The sequence below is a fragment of the Heptranchias perlo genome, chromosome 11, assembly GCF_035084215.1.
Source record: "Heptranchias perlo isolate sHepPer1 chromosome 11, sHepPer1.hap1, whole genome shotgun sequence".
NCBI lineage: Eukaryota > Metazoa > Chordata > Chondrichthyes > Hexanchiformes > Hexanchidae > Heptranchias > Heptranchias perlo.
Window position 1 is genome coordinate 62,177,199 of NC_090335.1, and position 13,435 is coordinate 62,190,633.

General features: G+C 44.2%; 1 protein-coding gene across 8 annotated transcripts in view; it reads left to right on the plus strand.

Moving 5' to 3' along the window:
* Positions 1 to 4,220: 4,220 nt before the first annotated feature.
* The window catches only part of LOC137327427 (protein SON-like), a 52,545-nt gene continuing 43,330 nt past the window's right edge, over positions 4,221 to 13,435 (plus strand). For all 8 annotated transcript variants that reach the window (XM_067993218.1, XM_067993219.1, XM_067993220.1 and 5 more), the window contains exons 1-2: positions 4,221 to 4,336; positions 9,337 to 9,500. In XM_067993218.1, coding sequence (XP_067849319.1) covers positions 4,257 to 4,336; positions 9,337 to 9,500 — 244 coding nt within the window. In that variant the 5' untranslated portion in view covers positions 4,221 to 4,256. The remainder of the gene's footprint in view (positions 4,337 to 9,336; positions 9,501 to 13,435) is intronic.

Consider the following 13,435-nt stretch of genomic DNA (forward strand, 5'->3'; position numbering starts at 1 on the left):
TCCGCAGTTGACGTCACTTCCAATGACGCCACCCGATCTCGTTGAATTAGTAAGTCTCACTAAACCAACCTTGCAGCTCAAATTATGTAAAATAGTCAATGCTGTGGATTTGTCAAATTTAGCCTCACAGAGCAACGGCTACAGCCCCCCGCGTGATCTTGCAGTGCCCGTTCATGGAGCCACATATTTGAAGGGGCCCATAAGTCAACTGTTGCGTTGGCCTGGCGTGCAGTGTTTTCAGAGTCAAAGCAAGGTGGGAGGCTGCTCAATGTGGAGGCCTCGCTCCTCCGGCTGACAGGGGAGTTTGGTGGGAGTTTTTATCAGATCATGCTGATAGCGTTCGACAAGATTCCACACAAGAGACTGTTAACAAAAATGAGAGCACACGCAATTGAAGGCAACCTATTGGCTTGCCCTCCACACCTGTCTCCGAACCTGGACATCAGTTCGTCAATGCTCCAAGCAGACTCCACCCTATCTACGTCAACCTTATCCCACCACAGGACCTCTGACTTTAACTTTGGGCTCCCTCCTATTGTCTCCTCTCTATTCCCTGTTTATTACCAGGACATATCTATCCTAATCTTGCTATGTAATCACGCCTATATAACTTGAATTTCCCTGCGTCCATTCATGTGCACGTTTTGGCTGCCGCTCTGGACCCGAGCCCATCGCTTCTATTTCCCCTTTCTCATCTTTTCTGTTTACCCCTCCGAAGCCCCTCTCTCCTGTCGCCATGCCTCCTTTCATTTTTCCCCTCTCAAGTATTCTGCCCCCCCAAATCCCTACCCCAACCCTTCAGCACTCCCCAACTTTCCTACTCCCCTGCCATCGTCCCAAGCTTGACTCCCTCTTAGATAAACCTACAGCTTCCCTCTGTGCCTCTCTTGGCATCTTCCGTAGGACTCATCGAGGTATTCATTGCTGCCTCCTTAGGAGCAGTAACCTCAACTGCCCCACCCTACTCTCTCACCGACTTTTCCGTCCAGCGGCCTGATGGGGGCTAATCTTGCCAATCTCTTTCCTGTTCCACTCAACCCTCCCAGTGCTGACCTGCAGACTCTGCCAATGGATCATCTATCACTGCCGCTCTCCGCATCGCCCTCCAGAATGTCCGTTCACTTGTGAACAAGGCCCTTGCCATCCATGAGCTTATCGTGGATGATTGCATCGACATCATGGCCTTGACGGAAACCTGGCTGACAGGTGGTGACACCTTCCGCCTTAATGAAGCCACCCTGTCTGGCTATATCTTCCACCACTTGCCCCGCCCAGGCCGCCATGGTGGTGGCGTGGCCCTGATCACCAAATCACATCTTGGTCTGTCCCCCTACTCCTCTGGCACCTCCTCCTTTGAGCATCTCACCTTGTTCCACCCCTCTCGCCTCTCCTTTAAAATCATCGTTCTCTACCGCCCATCCAAGTACCACGCCAAGTTTCTCACCGAGATATCTTTACTGTTTTCCTCCCTCAGCCTCTGCACTGTGACTTCTCATCCTCAGTGACTTCAACCTCCATCTCGACTCATGATTCTCTCTCTCCTCTGAGTTCACTGCCCTCCTATCCTCCCTTAATCTCTCCCTCCATATAACCTCCCCTACCCATATTCATGGCCACCCCCTCGACCATGCCACCTCACGTGGCCTTTATACTCCCATCGTGTCAATCACGGATACGGCCATCTCTGACTACTCCCTTGTATCCTTCTCTACCCACATCCCCCTCCCAATCACACTTCCTTCTGTGTCCGCCCCTGGAAAAAACTCTCCCCCAAGTCACTTATAAAGGCACTTTCAAATTTCCAACTGTCTAGCCTTTGGCCCTCATTCACCACGACATTTCTGCAGCTACCGATCTGCTCAATTACACCCTCACCTCCACCTTTGATGCTCTTGTCCCCATTAAAACCATTAATCTCTCTCATTCCCCTAAGTCCAAGGGACGCAGACTTGAACGTTTATGGCGGACAACTGGTTTAGCCATTCATCACCAGATCCGGCTGGACCACATAAAGCACTATCGAGCCCTGCTCTCCTCTGCCAAAACTGCTCACTATTCCAGGATCATCCTGGAATGCAAAGATAACCCCCGGCTTCTCTTCACTACAAACCATCTTCTTAAACCCCTCTCCCCTGCCTCCTTCACCTTCACCTCCAACAACAAAAGCGAGGAGTTCATGGACCTCTTTGTCACTAAGCTGGAGACCATCCGTTCAGCTGCCTTTGCTGCTTCCCTCCCTTCCCCTAGCCCACCAAGCCAAACTTCACAATGGTTCCCCTCTGCCCTAGTCCTGAATTTGCACCCTTCTTTAGTTTCTCTCCTATCTCCGCTCATGCCCTCTCTGTGCTCATCTTGACCATGAGACTCACCTCCTGCTCCCTCAACCCTATTCCCATCAAACTGCTGACCACCTAATTTCCCTTCCTGACCCCCATGTTAGCTGATATTGTTAATGGTTCCCTCTCCTCAGGTACTGTCCCCCTCCCCTTTAAATCTGCCGACACCACCCCCTCTTAAAAAAAACCCATGACCCCTACATCCTTGCAAGCTACCGCCCCATCTCCAACCTCCCTTTCCTCTCCAAAGTCCTTGAACATGTTGTTGCCCCTCAAATCTGTGCCCATCTTTCCTTTGGTTCAATCCCTCCAATCAGATTTCTGCTCCTGTCGCAGTACTAAAACGGCCCTTATTAAAGTCGTAAACGACATCCTACGTGACTGTGACCGTGTAAACTATCTCTCCTCATTCTTCTCGTCCTGTCTGCAGCCTTTGACACGGCTGACCACACCATCCTCCTCCAACGCCTCTCCTCCGTCGTCAGCTGGGTGGGACCGCGCTTGCCTGTTGTATCCAGTCGTAGCCAGAGAATCGCCTGCAATGGCTTCTCTTCCCACTCCCGCACTGTTACCTCTGGAGTCCCCCAAGGGTCTATCCTTGGCCCCCTCCTAGTTTTCATCTACATACTGCCCTTCGGCGACATCATACGAAAACACAATGTATGCTGATGACACCCACCCTATATCACCACCACTTCTCTCAACCCCTCCACTGTCTCTCATTTGTCACAATACTTGTCTGACATCCAGTACTGGATGAGCAAAAATTTCCTCCAACTAAATATTGGGGAGACCTAAGCCACTGTGCTTGGTCCCAGCCACAAACTCTGTTCCCTAGCCATCGACTCCATCCCTCCCCTGGCCATTGTCTGAGGCTGAACCAGACTGTTCGCAACCTTGGCATCCTATTTGACCCTGAGATGAGCTTCCGACCACATATCCGTGTATGCATTCTCTGAACTCGGTAGTGCATCAACCCAAATAAACAAAATCTAACAAAAGTGCCCTCTTTTTAGAGAGGCACATACAATAAACACCCAAATCATAGCAAAGAAAGGAAACTTACCAAATTAAGTAATATTATTTTCACTATCCACTACACACTCCAGTCCCTGCGGTGCCCACCGGTCGTGGAAGGCCTCAAGCATACACCGCGTGCTCCTTCTCCAGGGCCACCCGGGTACGGACAAAGCCGCGGGAGAGGAGCAGGCAGCCGGAGCGACCGCACCCACGGGCCACCTCCAACCTGGACCTGTGGATGGCGGTTCTGAGTATGGGTCTACTTCCAAAACGTTAACTTGTCTTTTCTGTTTTCAGGAACTGAGAGACCTGCTGTGTATCTCCAGCATTTTATGCTTTTGTTTTACGTTGCCTATATTTTATAACAGCTTCCAATACTTATCTCACTGTTGGAAGATACAGATAAGGAAAGGTGTTTGTCTCATCTTAGCCGATGCGTTCATTATCTCTCTCTCATCAGAGCATCCAACTTCTTTCTTAAATGATTTCCGGCTTCACTGGAAGTAGATATATTAAAATTCAATGAGTCAATGTTTCTGATTAAAAAAAGAATTCTCTTAAAATTGCAACAACATGAGCTCTTTTCAAATATGATGATTTCCCCCCCCTCCCAAAAAAAAATTCTCTCAAATTGCAAAGAATGCTGTTCTTCAGGCCAGTATCTACAAATATATATTTTAATCTGCATCAACATTAGGCGTGTTCCAGTCTTCTGTCTCCATTGCAAGGCGCTTGACAGACGTATGTCCTGTCTCTCTCTCTCTCCCTAATGTTACCCTGTCTGTCACTGAGCCCTCGCACTCCCTTATTGCTGCTACTCGCTGCTCCCCCTGGCGGCGGGGGAGGGGGGGTCGAGCAGGTGCATTGTGGGTGCCGTAGGCCGCAGGCTGGAGAAGAACCATGGCGACCAACATCGAGGAGATCTTCCGGTCTTTTGTGGTAAAGAAGATAAAGGAGATAGAGGACGAGAAGCAGCAGAGGTAAGGAGGGAGAGGCAGTTCGATTTAAAAAAAAAACCCGGAGTGGTGTGGGAGGAGGAGAAAACAATACAATAGTTTTTTTTAAAAAAATATACAGGTAAATGTGGTTCATCTCAGTACATTTTAAACCGTTTTCGACCTGATCCTGGCGGCTGTGAAGCCTCCGGGTGAAAATGGGAAGCGGACCCGGAGTTACATGTTCGTAAAGAGGGATCCGGGTTTCCAATCCGGAGTTTAATTTCAATCCGTTTTTATTCACTCGCCCCCCGCGCCTTTTGTTGGGCTCAGGAAACAGGCCTCTTTAAAACACCCACCGCAGCCTGGCCCGTGTAAGTGGGAGCAGCGCGGCGGCCGCTCCTTCGACGGGTCAGCCCAGAGGGTCCGCTCCAGGCAGCGTGTTTTTCCTGGAGTGTTTTTTTTTTGGTGGGGGGGGGGGGGGGGATTCCGATGCCTCTTAAGTTTCTTCCGGAACCGCTGAGCTACCGGTCATCTTGTCAGCGTTGCGATTTTTCTTCTTTGAAAATAGGCAGCACAAAGGACTGAAAATGTAATCCCCCTAAAGGCAATTTTATATTCCAGCTATCTAATTTCAGATATGAACTGGATTGAATTGGTTTCACCTTGTGCTGTGGCGTTGGCCTCTTTTTAGGAAGTGACCCTGTTTTTTTCCCCCCACGGGAAACAGTAGCAGTTTACAATCTCAAAGTTTGAACTTCCACATGTAGCTGGCAAACGTGAACTACTGTGAAAGTACCTCGTCAAACCCTCACGCCTACCACTCACAAAAAGTATTTAGAAAGTTACTGTTCAAGTCTTCAACATCAATGTTGTCTCAGTTGCTATAATTTATTTGTACTATTATATTGTAGCTATCCTGTATTTGTTTTGTACTGGTGTAGATTTGAGACTGCAGCAAGTTGGTAGTATCAAGTTATATTACCCCACATGCAGCCTCAGATTGGGGAAGAGCAGATCTCTGCATGTGCGTATCCAAATGTGTCCAGAGTTATGTTTATCAGCTGAGAAATTTAGATGCAGTCCAGCAGCGAGGAAAGCCTGGGTTATTAAGAAAATATATACTTTAATAAGTTAGCTTTTTGCTGGTATCACTGCAACTGATGTACAGCTGAACTGCTGTAGTGCTTCAGCTGGTCTCTGGTCTAGCATAGAACCAATGCTAGTTCAGCTATAGTTATACTGCTCATTTTGGATTATTGTGATACTGAAGCTGCATTGGAGTGGTGCAAAACCTGAATTTATTGATCAATAGACTGCTCTTAACCGTGTAGGAGAGGGCTAATGTGTATTGTATTTTACTTTACAAACTTTAGTTGGGAAACCAAAGTACACCTTTTTGGTATGACGATGTAACCCTGGTTTTGGTCTGACACAGTGCACACACCCACAACAAAAAGGAACAGAATGAAAAGAAATCATGTAGTGACTCTTGTGTGTGTTCTTCAGACTGAATCCTTGTGTACATTGGAGTTTCTTTGATCTTAGTTGGCTCAGTGAAGCTTGCTCCATTCTTATTTGTGGCAAGGATAAGCATTTTTCTGTAGAGGTTTACCTCCTTTGTGTTCATAAGAATAAAAATACATCAAGAACAGTATGGAAACATATTTTGCTAAATAGTAAAGAAATAAAATATTTACATCAAGTTTGGAAGATTATGGGATACATACAGATAAAGGAGGCTTTTAGGTCCATCTTGGCTTATCCAACCAAAAAAAAAACCTTGAAAGTCCACCAGTCATATCACCTATGACATCTAACTATACCTTGGGTATATCTCATTAATGCATAAGAGCATGTTGGACAAACACTTTTTGGGGGTTGGGAATGGCAAAGAACCAATGTAATTTTTTTCACATTCAAGTGACTTGATTTACTTACACACACTGGGCAATGACATAAATGAGAAAAGGATTGCCAAACACTTCTTTATGGAGGTAGTGTCCTTTTTAAAAAAAGAAAATTAGTTTCCTGATGAAAAGGGGGAAAAAAACTGCAAATACTAGAAATACATGGGTCAGTCAGCATCTGTAAAGAGAAAAGTTAATATTTTGCATGTACCCCATCATTAGCTGCTGATAGAGCTGCTGTGTATTAATTTCATGATGTCTGGTTATAGCCCCAGGATACTACACACACCTTGTCTACTCTTTTCCACTCTTTGCTGCCTGTCTTTTAGATTTAATCAGCTTATTGTTGTGCTGTTATTGGAAAACTACACACAAGTATTTTACTAGTATGTGGTCTATATGAGTTTGGATTGAATTTTTTAAGGGCATTTTATTACATAATTGTAGGGTATGTTAACCTGGGCTCCATTGTGTGTCCAATATTATAAACTTGTGTTTTGTATTTGCCATGATTTAGTTATGGAATCCTCCACAAGTTGTCACTAATATTTCATTAAAGTATAATGGTGGGTATATACATTTGTTTTGATTTATTTGCATTTGAACTATGAAAAACATCCGGCAGTACGATTGAAGATCTTGTCTTTTCAATTCAAGCTATATTGTACTTGGCTGAAATACGGGTGATAGCAGGTCTGTCACTCGAGTTGATAGCATTGAGAGTTGTTTGAGATAATGAATTAATAGTGCACAGCATTAAAAAGTGTTAGCTTAAACATTTTTTTCCTATAGTGTACTGGTACCAATATACTGAAAAAAAGCCTAGTGACAATACTGCTCTAAATTAGCAAAATGTAAGATTTGTGTTAGCCATGCAATATTATGTTAGGAACAGAATAAAATGATAAACAGTGATTTGAGAAAATCTGTGTCAATAGTAATGAAACTTCTGTCATTGTGGGAATTAACCCATGTTTCCTACATTACTGCCTTCCTTTTCCCCCCTCTTTTCTCCCTGTATCTCTGTGAGTTGGTGTGATTGGATTACATGACATGGAAGAATTCACATTGTGGGCTGCATTAAAGGAATTAATATGAAGGCCTCATGGTTTTGTACAGATCTTGATTGTAGCAGCTCGATGGATTAGAGTAGCAGACTTGAAGCTTATTTTTCAAATACCCTAGAGTTCAATGACGTGAGATTTCAGAGCAGAACAGTGCATTTTTTTAAACTCAGATTTCAGTAAAATGTAATGGGCACATGAAATTTTCTTGCTATGCCCATTTGAACTGTTGACAAGAAAAACTTAGCAATATAATTATAAATATTGTCCTTGCAAACTTGGGTTATCTATGAGGAGATTAACTAAAGCAATCTGTTCTTGTTGCCATGACAGCATACAGTAAAGTAACAAATTTGGTTCACTAATGTGTCTGATCCTGGTAAGCATTTATTTTTAGTGGTGGAATTGATTGTCACACTTTTTATCCAATAAAACTGTTCTGTCACTCTCCACTAAAAAATTGAGTTTTTGCTTTTACATATCAATTCTACCAATAGCAACTTTCATTTATATAGCGTCTTTAACATAGGAAAACATCTCCAGGCTCTTCACAGGAATGTAATCAGACAAAAATTGACACTGAGCCAATGAAGCAGATTAGGATGGGTGACTAAAAGCTTGGCCAAAGAGGTAGGTTTAAGTAGAGTCTTAAAGGATGCGTGAGAGGTGGCAGGAATAACAATCTCAATTTTGGTAAAATAGCTTTTTGAAAGAAGCAGTACACAATTTTCAAGATAATGTTAAAGCATGTTCAGTTCTGCTGGTCTTGGTTGATCCAAGGTTATCCCAGATCAGATACAATAATTACAGTTGGTTCATTTTGCCACTGTGCTGTGCTAAATCAGGTTAGGAGACAGAAAAGGAATTGGAGGACGAGTTTTCCAAGAACTGGCTTTGTTTCAAGATTATTCATACCACTGTAGAGTGTGTATATACCACTTAAATGTATACTTTTTCCCATAACACTTTTCGTATGTCACAAAGAAACATTGGCGCTACGGTGGGCACAGGGCATGATTATTGACTTACAGGAGTTCCTGAATTGGAGAATCTGTTGGTGGCTAAATTAGATTTTGTAGAAACCTAATTCAAACTTGCAATTTTAAAATGTATTTTCTAAGGATCATTGATACTCATTGTATAAGTTAATTTGTGGTGTGGCACTAAACCAGGACCACTTTGGGCTAGACTATGATAGGTCCTACATTTGTATAATCCATTCACCAGTGAATGCTTGGATAACATACACGAGTGCTGCTGCTATCTGTGGAACTGTTCCTCTGTGTGAGTTGCCATCTTCAAAATGGGACGGTAGGGAGCGGGGTGGGACCTGCACAATTTCCTGACCAAGGCTCTGCTTCCAGGGCTCGGCCAGTGGTGATCTTGATCTTGCCATGCTGCTAATTTATTTTCCACTTGAAGTTCCTTTGATGACACGATAGAGATCTGGTGTTCTATATGCGAGCATTGGAAACAAACTCACCTAATACTGAGGCACAGTAAGAAGATGCACCAACATGTTGCACCACAAGTTGCCTGGAGCAATTTTTCTCCATGAAAAAAAACATTTGAATTTCACTCTGTCTTGGAAGAGAGTTTGAGTTTTACATAGTATTGTAGATGACTTAAAACTTAAATGCCACTGCATTATTTCTGGGCTATGAAATTCTCTCCAAACGTTGATTGATAATCATATGTTGTTCTGTCCTTTGTAGCATTCTCTGAAAGTCGTATGGATGTCAGGTGAGGACAGAATCTGGCTTGACTGTTACTCCCTGCAGTTGATTGTCTGCTGACAATCACACCGAGGCTTGTGCATGAATAATGGACATGGCCACTTGTATTGGGTGGGGGGTGGAGAACTCAGCATGTTCTACTTTGGTATACTTTGAATTTACAACACTGGTTACTTCAGTGCATAAAGATAAATGTTTAAAACTATTCTGGAATTTGAAACATCAACTGTTTTGGCCACAACAGTGGATTCAACAAGACTGCAACCATGAAAATATTTGGACTTCCGAGTGTAGTTTTGCCAATCGTACACTAATAGTTTTCTTTACTTTTCTAGTGGAAAGGTGATCAGTGAGGCAAACGGTGAAATTAAACCTGTAGTGGAGCCAAAGGTGTCTGAAGGTGTGGCTGGTACCACTGTGGATGCACAGGAGGAACCGATTGTGAATAATATCGATCATGTATCTGACTTTCTAGATGAACAACAAAGTGATAATCCTGGTGAGTATAGATCCTCTTTCTCCCCCACTCCCATTTCCTAACTTTTTTTTCTTCTGCTTTTTGCATTTGGGCATGCTGTGTCACATAGGATGAGAACTGATGAATCATCTTGTTTGAAGGAACTATCCATACGCCGTTGTGTGGGTCTTAAACTGTGTAGTGTTATCTCTGCCCTTAAAAGAAGGCAGTGAATGGCTTTTATAGTATACTTTTTGTAACGCTTCTAAGGTACAATTTTTTTTACATTCAAACATTGCTAGAATTTAAGCTAGTGGATGTGCTTATACAATATAAAAAAATTTGCTTTTGGTAGTTGAATTTTTAAAATTTGTCCTCTGTGGGCGATACTAGTAAGGCTGCATTTAAGGCCCATTCCTAATTGTCCTAAAAAGATGGTGGTAGACCGTCTCCTAGAATCCCTGCTGTTCCTTGTGCTGATAGTGCTCCCATGATAATGTTAGGTAGGGATTTCCAAGATTTTGACTCGGCGACAATGAAGAAATGGCAGTATATGTCCAAGTCAGGATGATGTGTGATTTGGAGGGGAACTTGGAGGCAATGGTGTTCCCATGACATTGTTGCTCTTGTCCTTTTTAGTGGTAGAGGTCCTGGGGCTTGGAGGCATTAAAATAAGCTTGGCGAGCTGCTGCAGTGCATCCTGTAAATAGTACTTACTGCACTGGTGGTGGAGAGGTGGACATTGAGTTTAATGGCCGGGATGCCGATCAAGTTGACTGCTCTGTCCTATATGGTGTCAAGCTTCTTGAATGTTAATTGGGCTAGTGTTGAGTATTCCATCTTACTCCTGACTTAAACCTTACAGATGGTGGAAAGATATCGAAGGGTCAGGAGGTGAACTACTCATCAGAGTACCCATCCTCTGCCCTGCTGTGTTGATATAGCTGGTCCATTTAAGTTATGGGCACAGGTGACCTCCAGATGTTGTTGATGGGGAACTTGGAAATGCTGGAGTTAGATCACAGATCAGCCATGATCTTATCAAATGGCGGAGCAGGCACGAGGGGCTGAGTGGCCTACTCCTGTTCCTATGGTGCTGTCCAAGGTTGGAGGAGGTGGTTGGGCCTTTTCTTGTTGGAGACCGTTATTGCTGGGCACATATGTGGCGCACATATTATTTGCCACTATCATCCCAAGCCTGGACATTGTCCAGGTCCTGCTTTAGGCTGGCATGGCCTGTTGCCTTATTGAGGGGATTGCGAATGCTGCTGAACACTGTTCATCAAGAACCTAACTCCGGACTATATGACAGAGGAAAAGTTGTTGATGAAGCAACTGAAAATGGTTGGGGCAAGGGCACTGCCATGGTGTCTTCTGGTAGTGAGGCCCTGAGGTTGTGGTGATTGGCCTTCGACAACCACGACCATCTTCCTGTTTGCCAGGCACGACTCTAATGACGAGTGTTTCCCCATTGACCTCAGTTTTGCTAGGACTCCTTGGTACCATGCTGCCTTGATGTCAACGGTAGCTACTCTCACCTCTTTGGCGTTTAGCTGTTGCACCTGTGCTTGGATCAAGGCTGTGCCGAGGTCAGGAGCTGAGTGGTTTTGTCCGAACCGAGCATCGCGAATTGGTTATTGGAGAGTAGGTTTTACTTGATGGCAATATTGATGACCCCTTTCATCACTTTGCGGATGATTGGGTGGAGACTGATATGGTGGTAATTGGCCAAATTAGATTTGTCCTATTTTGTGGATAGGATATACTGGGCGATTTTCCACATTGGCAGGTGGCGGTGTCATAACTGCACTGGAATAGGTTGGCTAGGGGCCAGCTACTTCTGGCGCACAGGTCTTCAGCACTACAGCCAGGATGTTATTAGGGCCCAAAGCCTTTGATGTATCCAGTGTACTTGGCTGCCTCTTAATGCCACATGCAGTGAACTAAATTGACCGAGCACTGGACCTTGGGAGGAGGCTGAGTAAGATCATCCACTTGGCAATTTTGGCTGACGATGCTTTGAAACACTTCAGCCTTGTCTCTTGCACTGGTTGAGCATGAGGATGTTCATTGAAACAACTCCTCCCATTAGTTGCCTCATTGTCCACCACCATTCTTGACTGGATGTAATCGAGCTAAAGAGCTTTGCTGTGATCTGATGGTCGTGGGACTGCTTAGCTTTGTCAATAACCTGCTGCTTTTGGTGTTTAGCTTGTAGGTAACCTTATGTTGTGGCTTCACTAGGTTGGTGCCTCATTCTAAGGTAAACCTGCTGTGGCTCCTCTCTCACTCTTCCATGCTGACCATTGAACCAGGCTTGATCTGGCTTGATAGAGGAGTGAGGGTTGCTCTAGGCCATGAGGTTACGGATTGTGGTGCTATGCAATGCTGCATAGTGCCCAGTTTTGAGTTGCTAGATCTGTCCTTAGTCTGACCCACCTATCACGGTGGTATTGCCACATTACATGATGGAGAATGTCCTCACTGTGAAGATGAAACTTTGTCTTCACAAGGACTGTGATGATGGTCACTCCTACCAGTGCTGTTGTGGATAGACATATCTGCGACAGATAAGGTGATGAAGAAGAACCAGCAGATTATTATCTTGTGAAGGTTCCCTCATCACCTGATACAGGCCTAGTCTTTCAAGATTCAGCCAGCTTGGTCAGTGCTTGTACTATCAAGCCACATAGTGGATATTGAAGCTATTGTGCCTTTGCTTCCTCCAAGCGGTGTTCAACATGGAGGAGTACTGATTGATCAGTTGAGGGAGGAGGGTGGCCAGTAGTAGTCAAGTCATTTCTTTGGCTTGAAGTCAGACACTTCAAGGGGTCAGAGGTCTATGTAAAGGACTCCCAGGACCACACCCATCCATCTGTATACCACTGGATCAGGAGTTTGGGATGTTGGCTGAAAGATATGAGTACGACTTTATCAGACTGTTGCTTGATTAATCGGTGGGACAGCTCTCCAAACCTGGACACCAGTCCTCAGATGTTGCTGGGATTGCCTGTGCCTTGTCCTAATGCGATGTCCAGGTCCTTACTGTTGGGCTTCTCAATTAATCGGAGGCTTTCTTGACGAGGAATGCAAACTGGAGAACATTTTTCCTAAATTGAAAATGAAGCTTAGAAGTGTGGTTTGTTCTTTCTCACCAATATCAATAGTCATCTGAATGAAATGAATGTGAAACTGCAGGGAAAAGAAAGAACAGTTTGTGACGGAATTTAAGGCAAAACTGAAACTGTTCATTTGCCAAATGGAAGAGCAACACTTTACTCCTTTTCAAACTTTGCAGTGATATGCAGCTGACCATGATTTTGAGAGAGATAATTACACAGCTTGGCTTCAAAACTTTCTGGAAAAATTTGAGAAGAGATTTGCTGATTTCCACATTTTCCACCTGACCTTTCAGTTCACGAAAGATCCATTCTGCTTTGACGTCGGGAACTTCCGAAAACTGGGGGAACTGCTCTGTGGACAGCAGATGGATCTGCTGACGCTGCAAAGTGGATACATGACTGAGACCAACTCTGCTGAAAATGTAGTAAAATGCCCTGACTGGAGGTGAATATCCGGTTTTGAGAATTGCCGCCGTCAAGCTGTGTCCCATGTTTGTCACAGCTTAGTTGTGCGAGTCAATGTTCTCATAAATCACTCTGATTAAGTCAAAGTACCGCTCACAGCTGCTGGACAGAAACATAGAAGCTGCATTAAGATGTGTTGTGTCTGATCAATTCATGCCAGAATTCCAAACTTTGTTGAAAGATCGCAAAATATCGCATTGAATGGTGGTAGATGTTTGTTAGGTAAATATACGTATGTGAAGTACATTTACCGTTATTGTATGAGTGTATGAAAAGTGTTTTCTACTAAAATTAGTTCATGTGGTTAAAACATTGTTGCTGTAGCCACACTTGTAACTAATAAGCAATTTCTGTTGGACAGTACTACTCTAATGCATCTCAGGACATGCC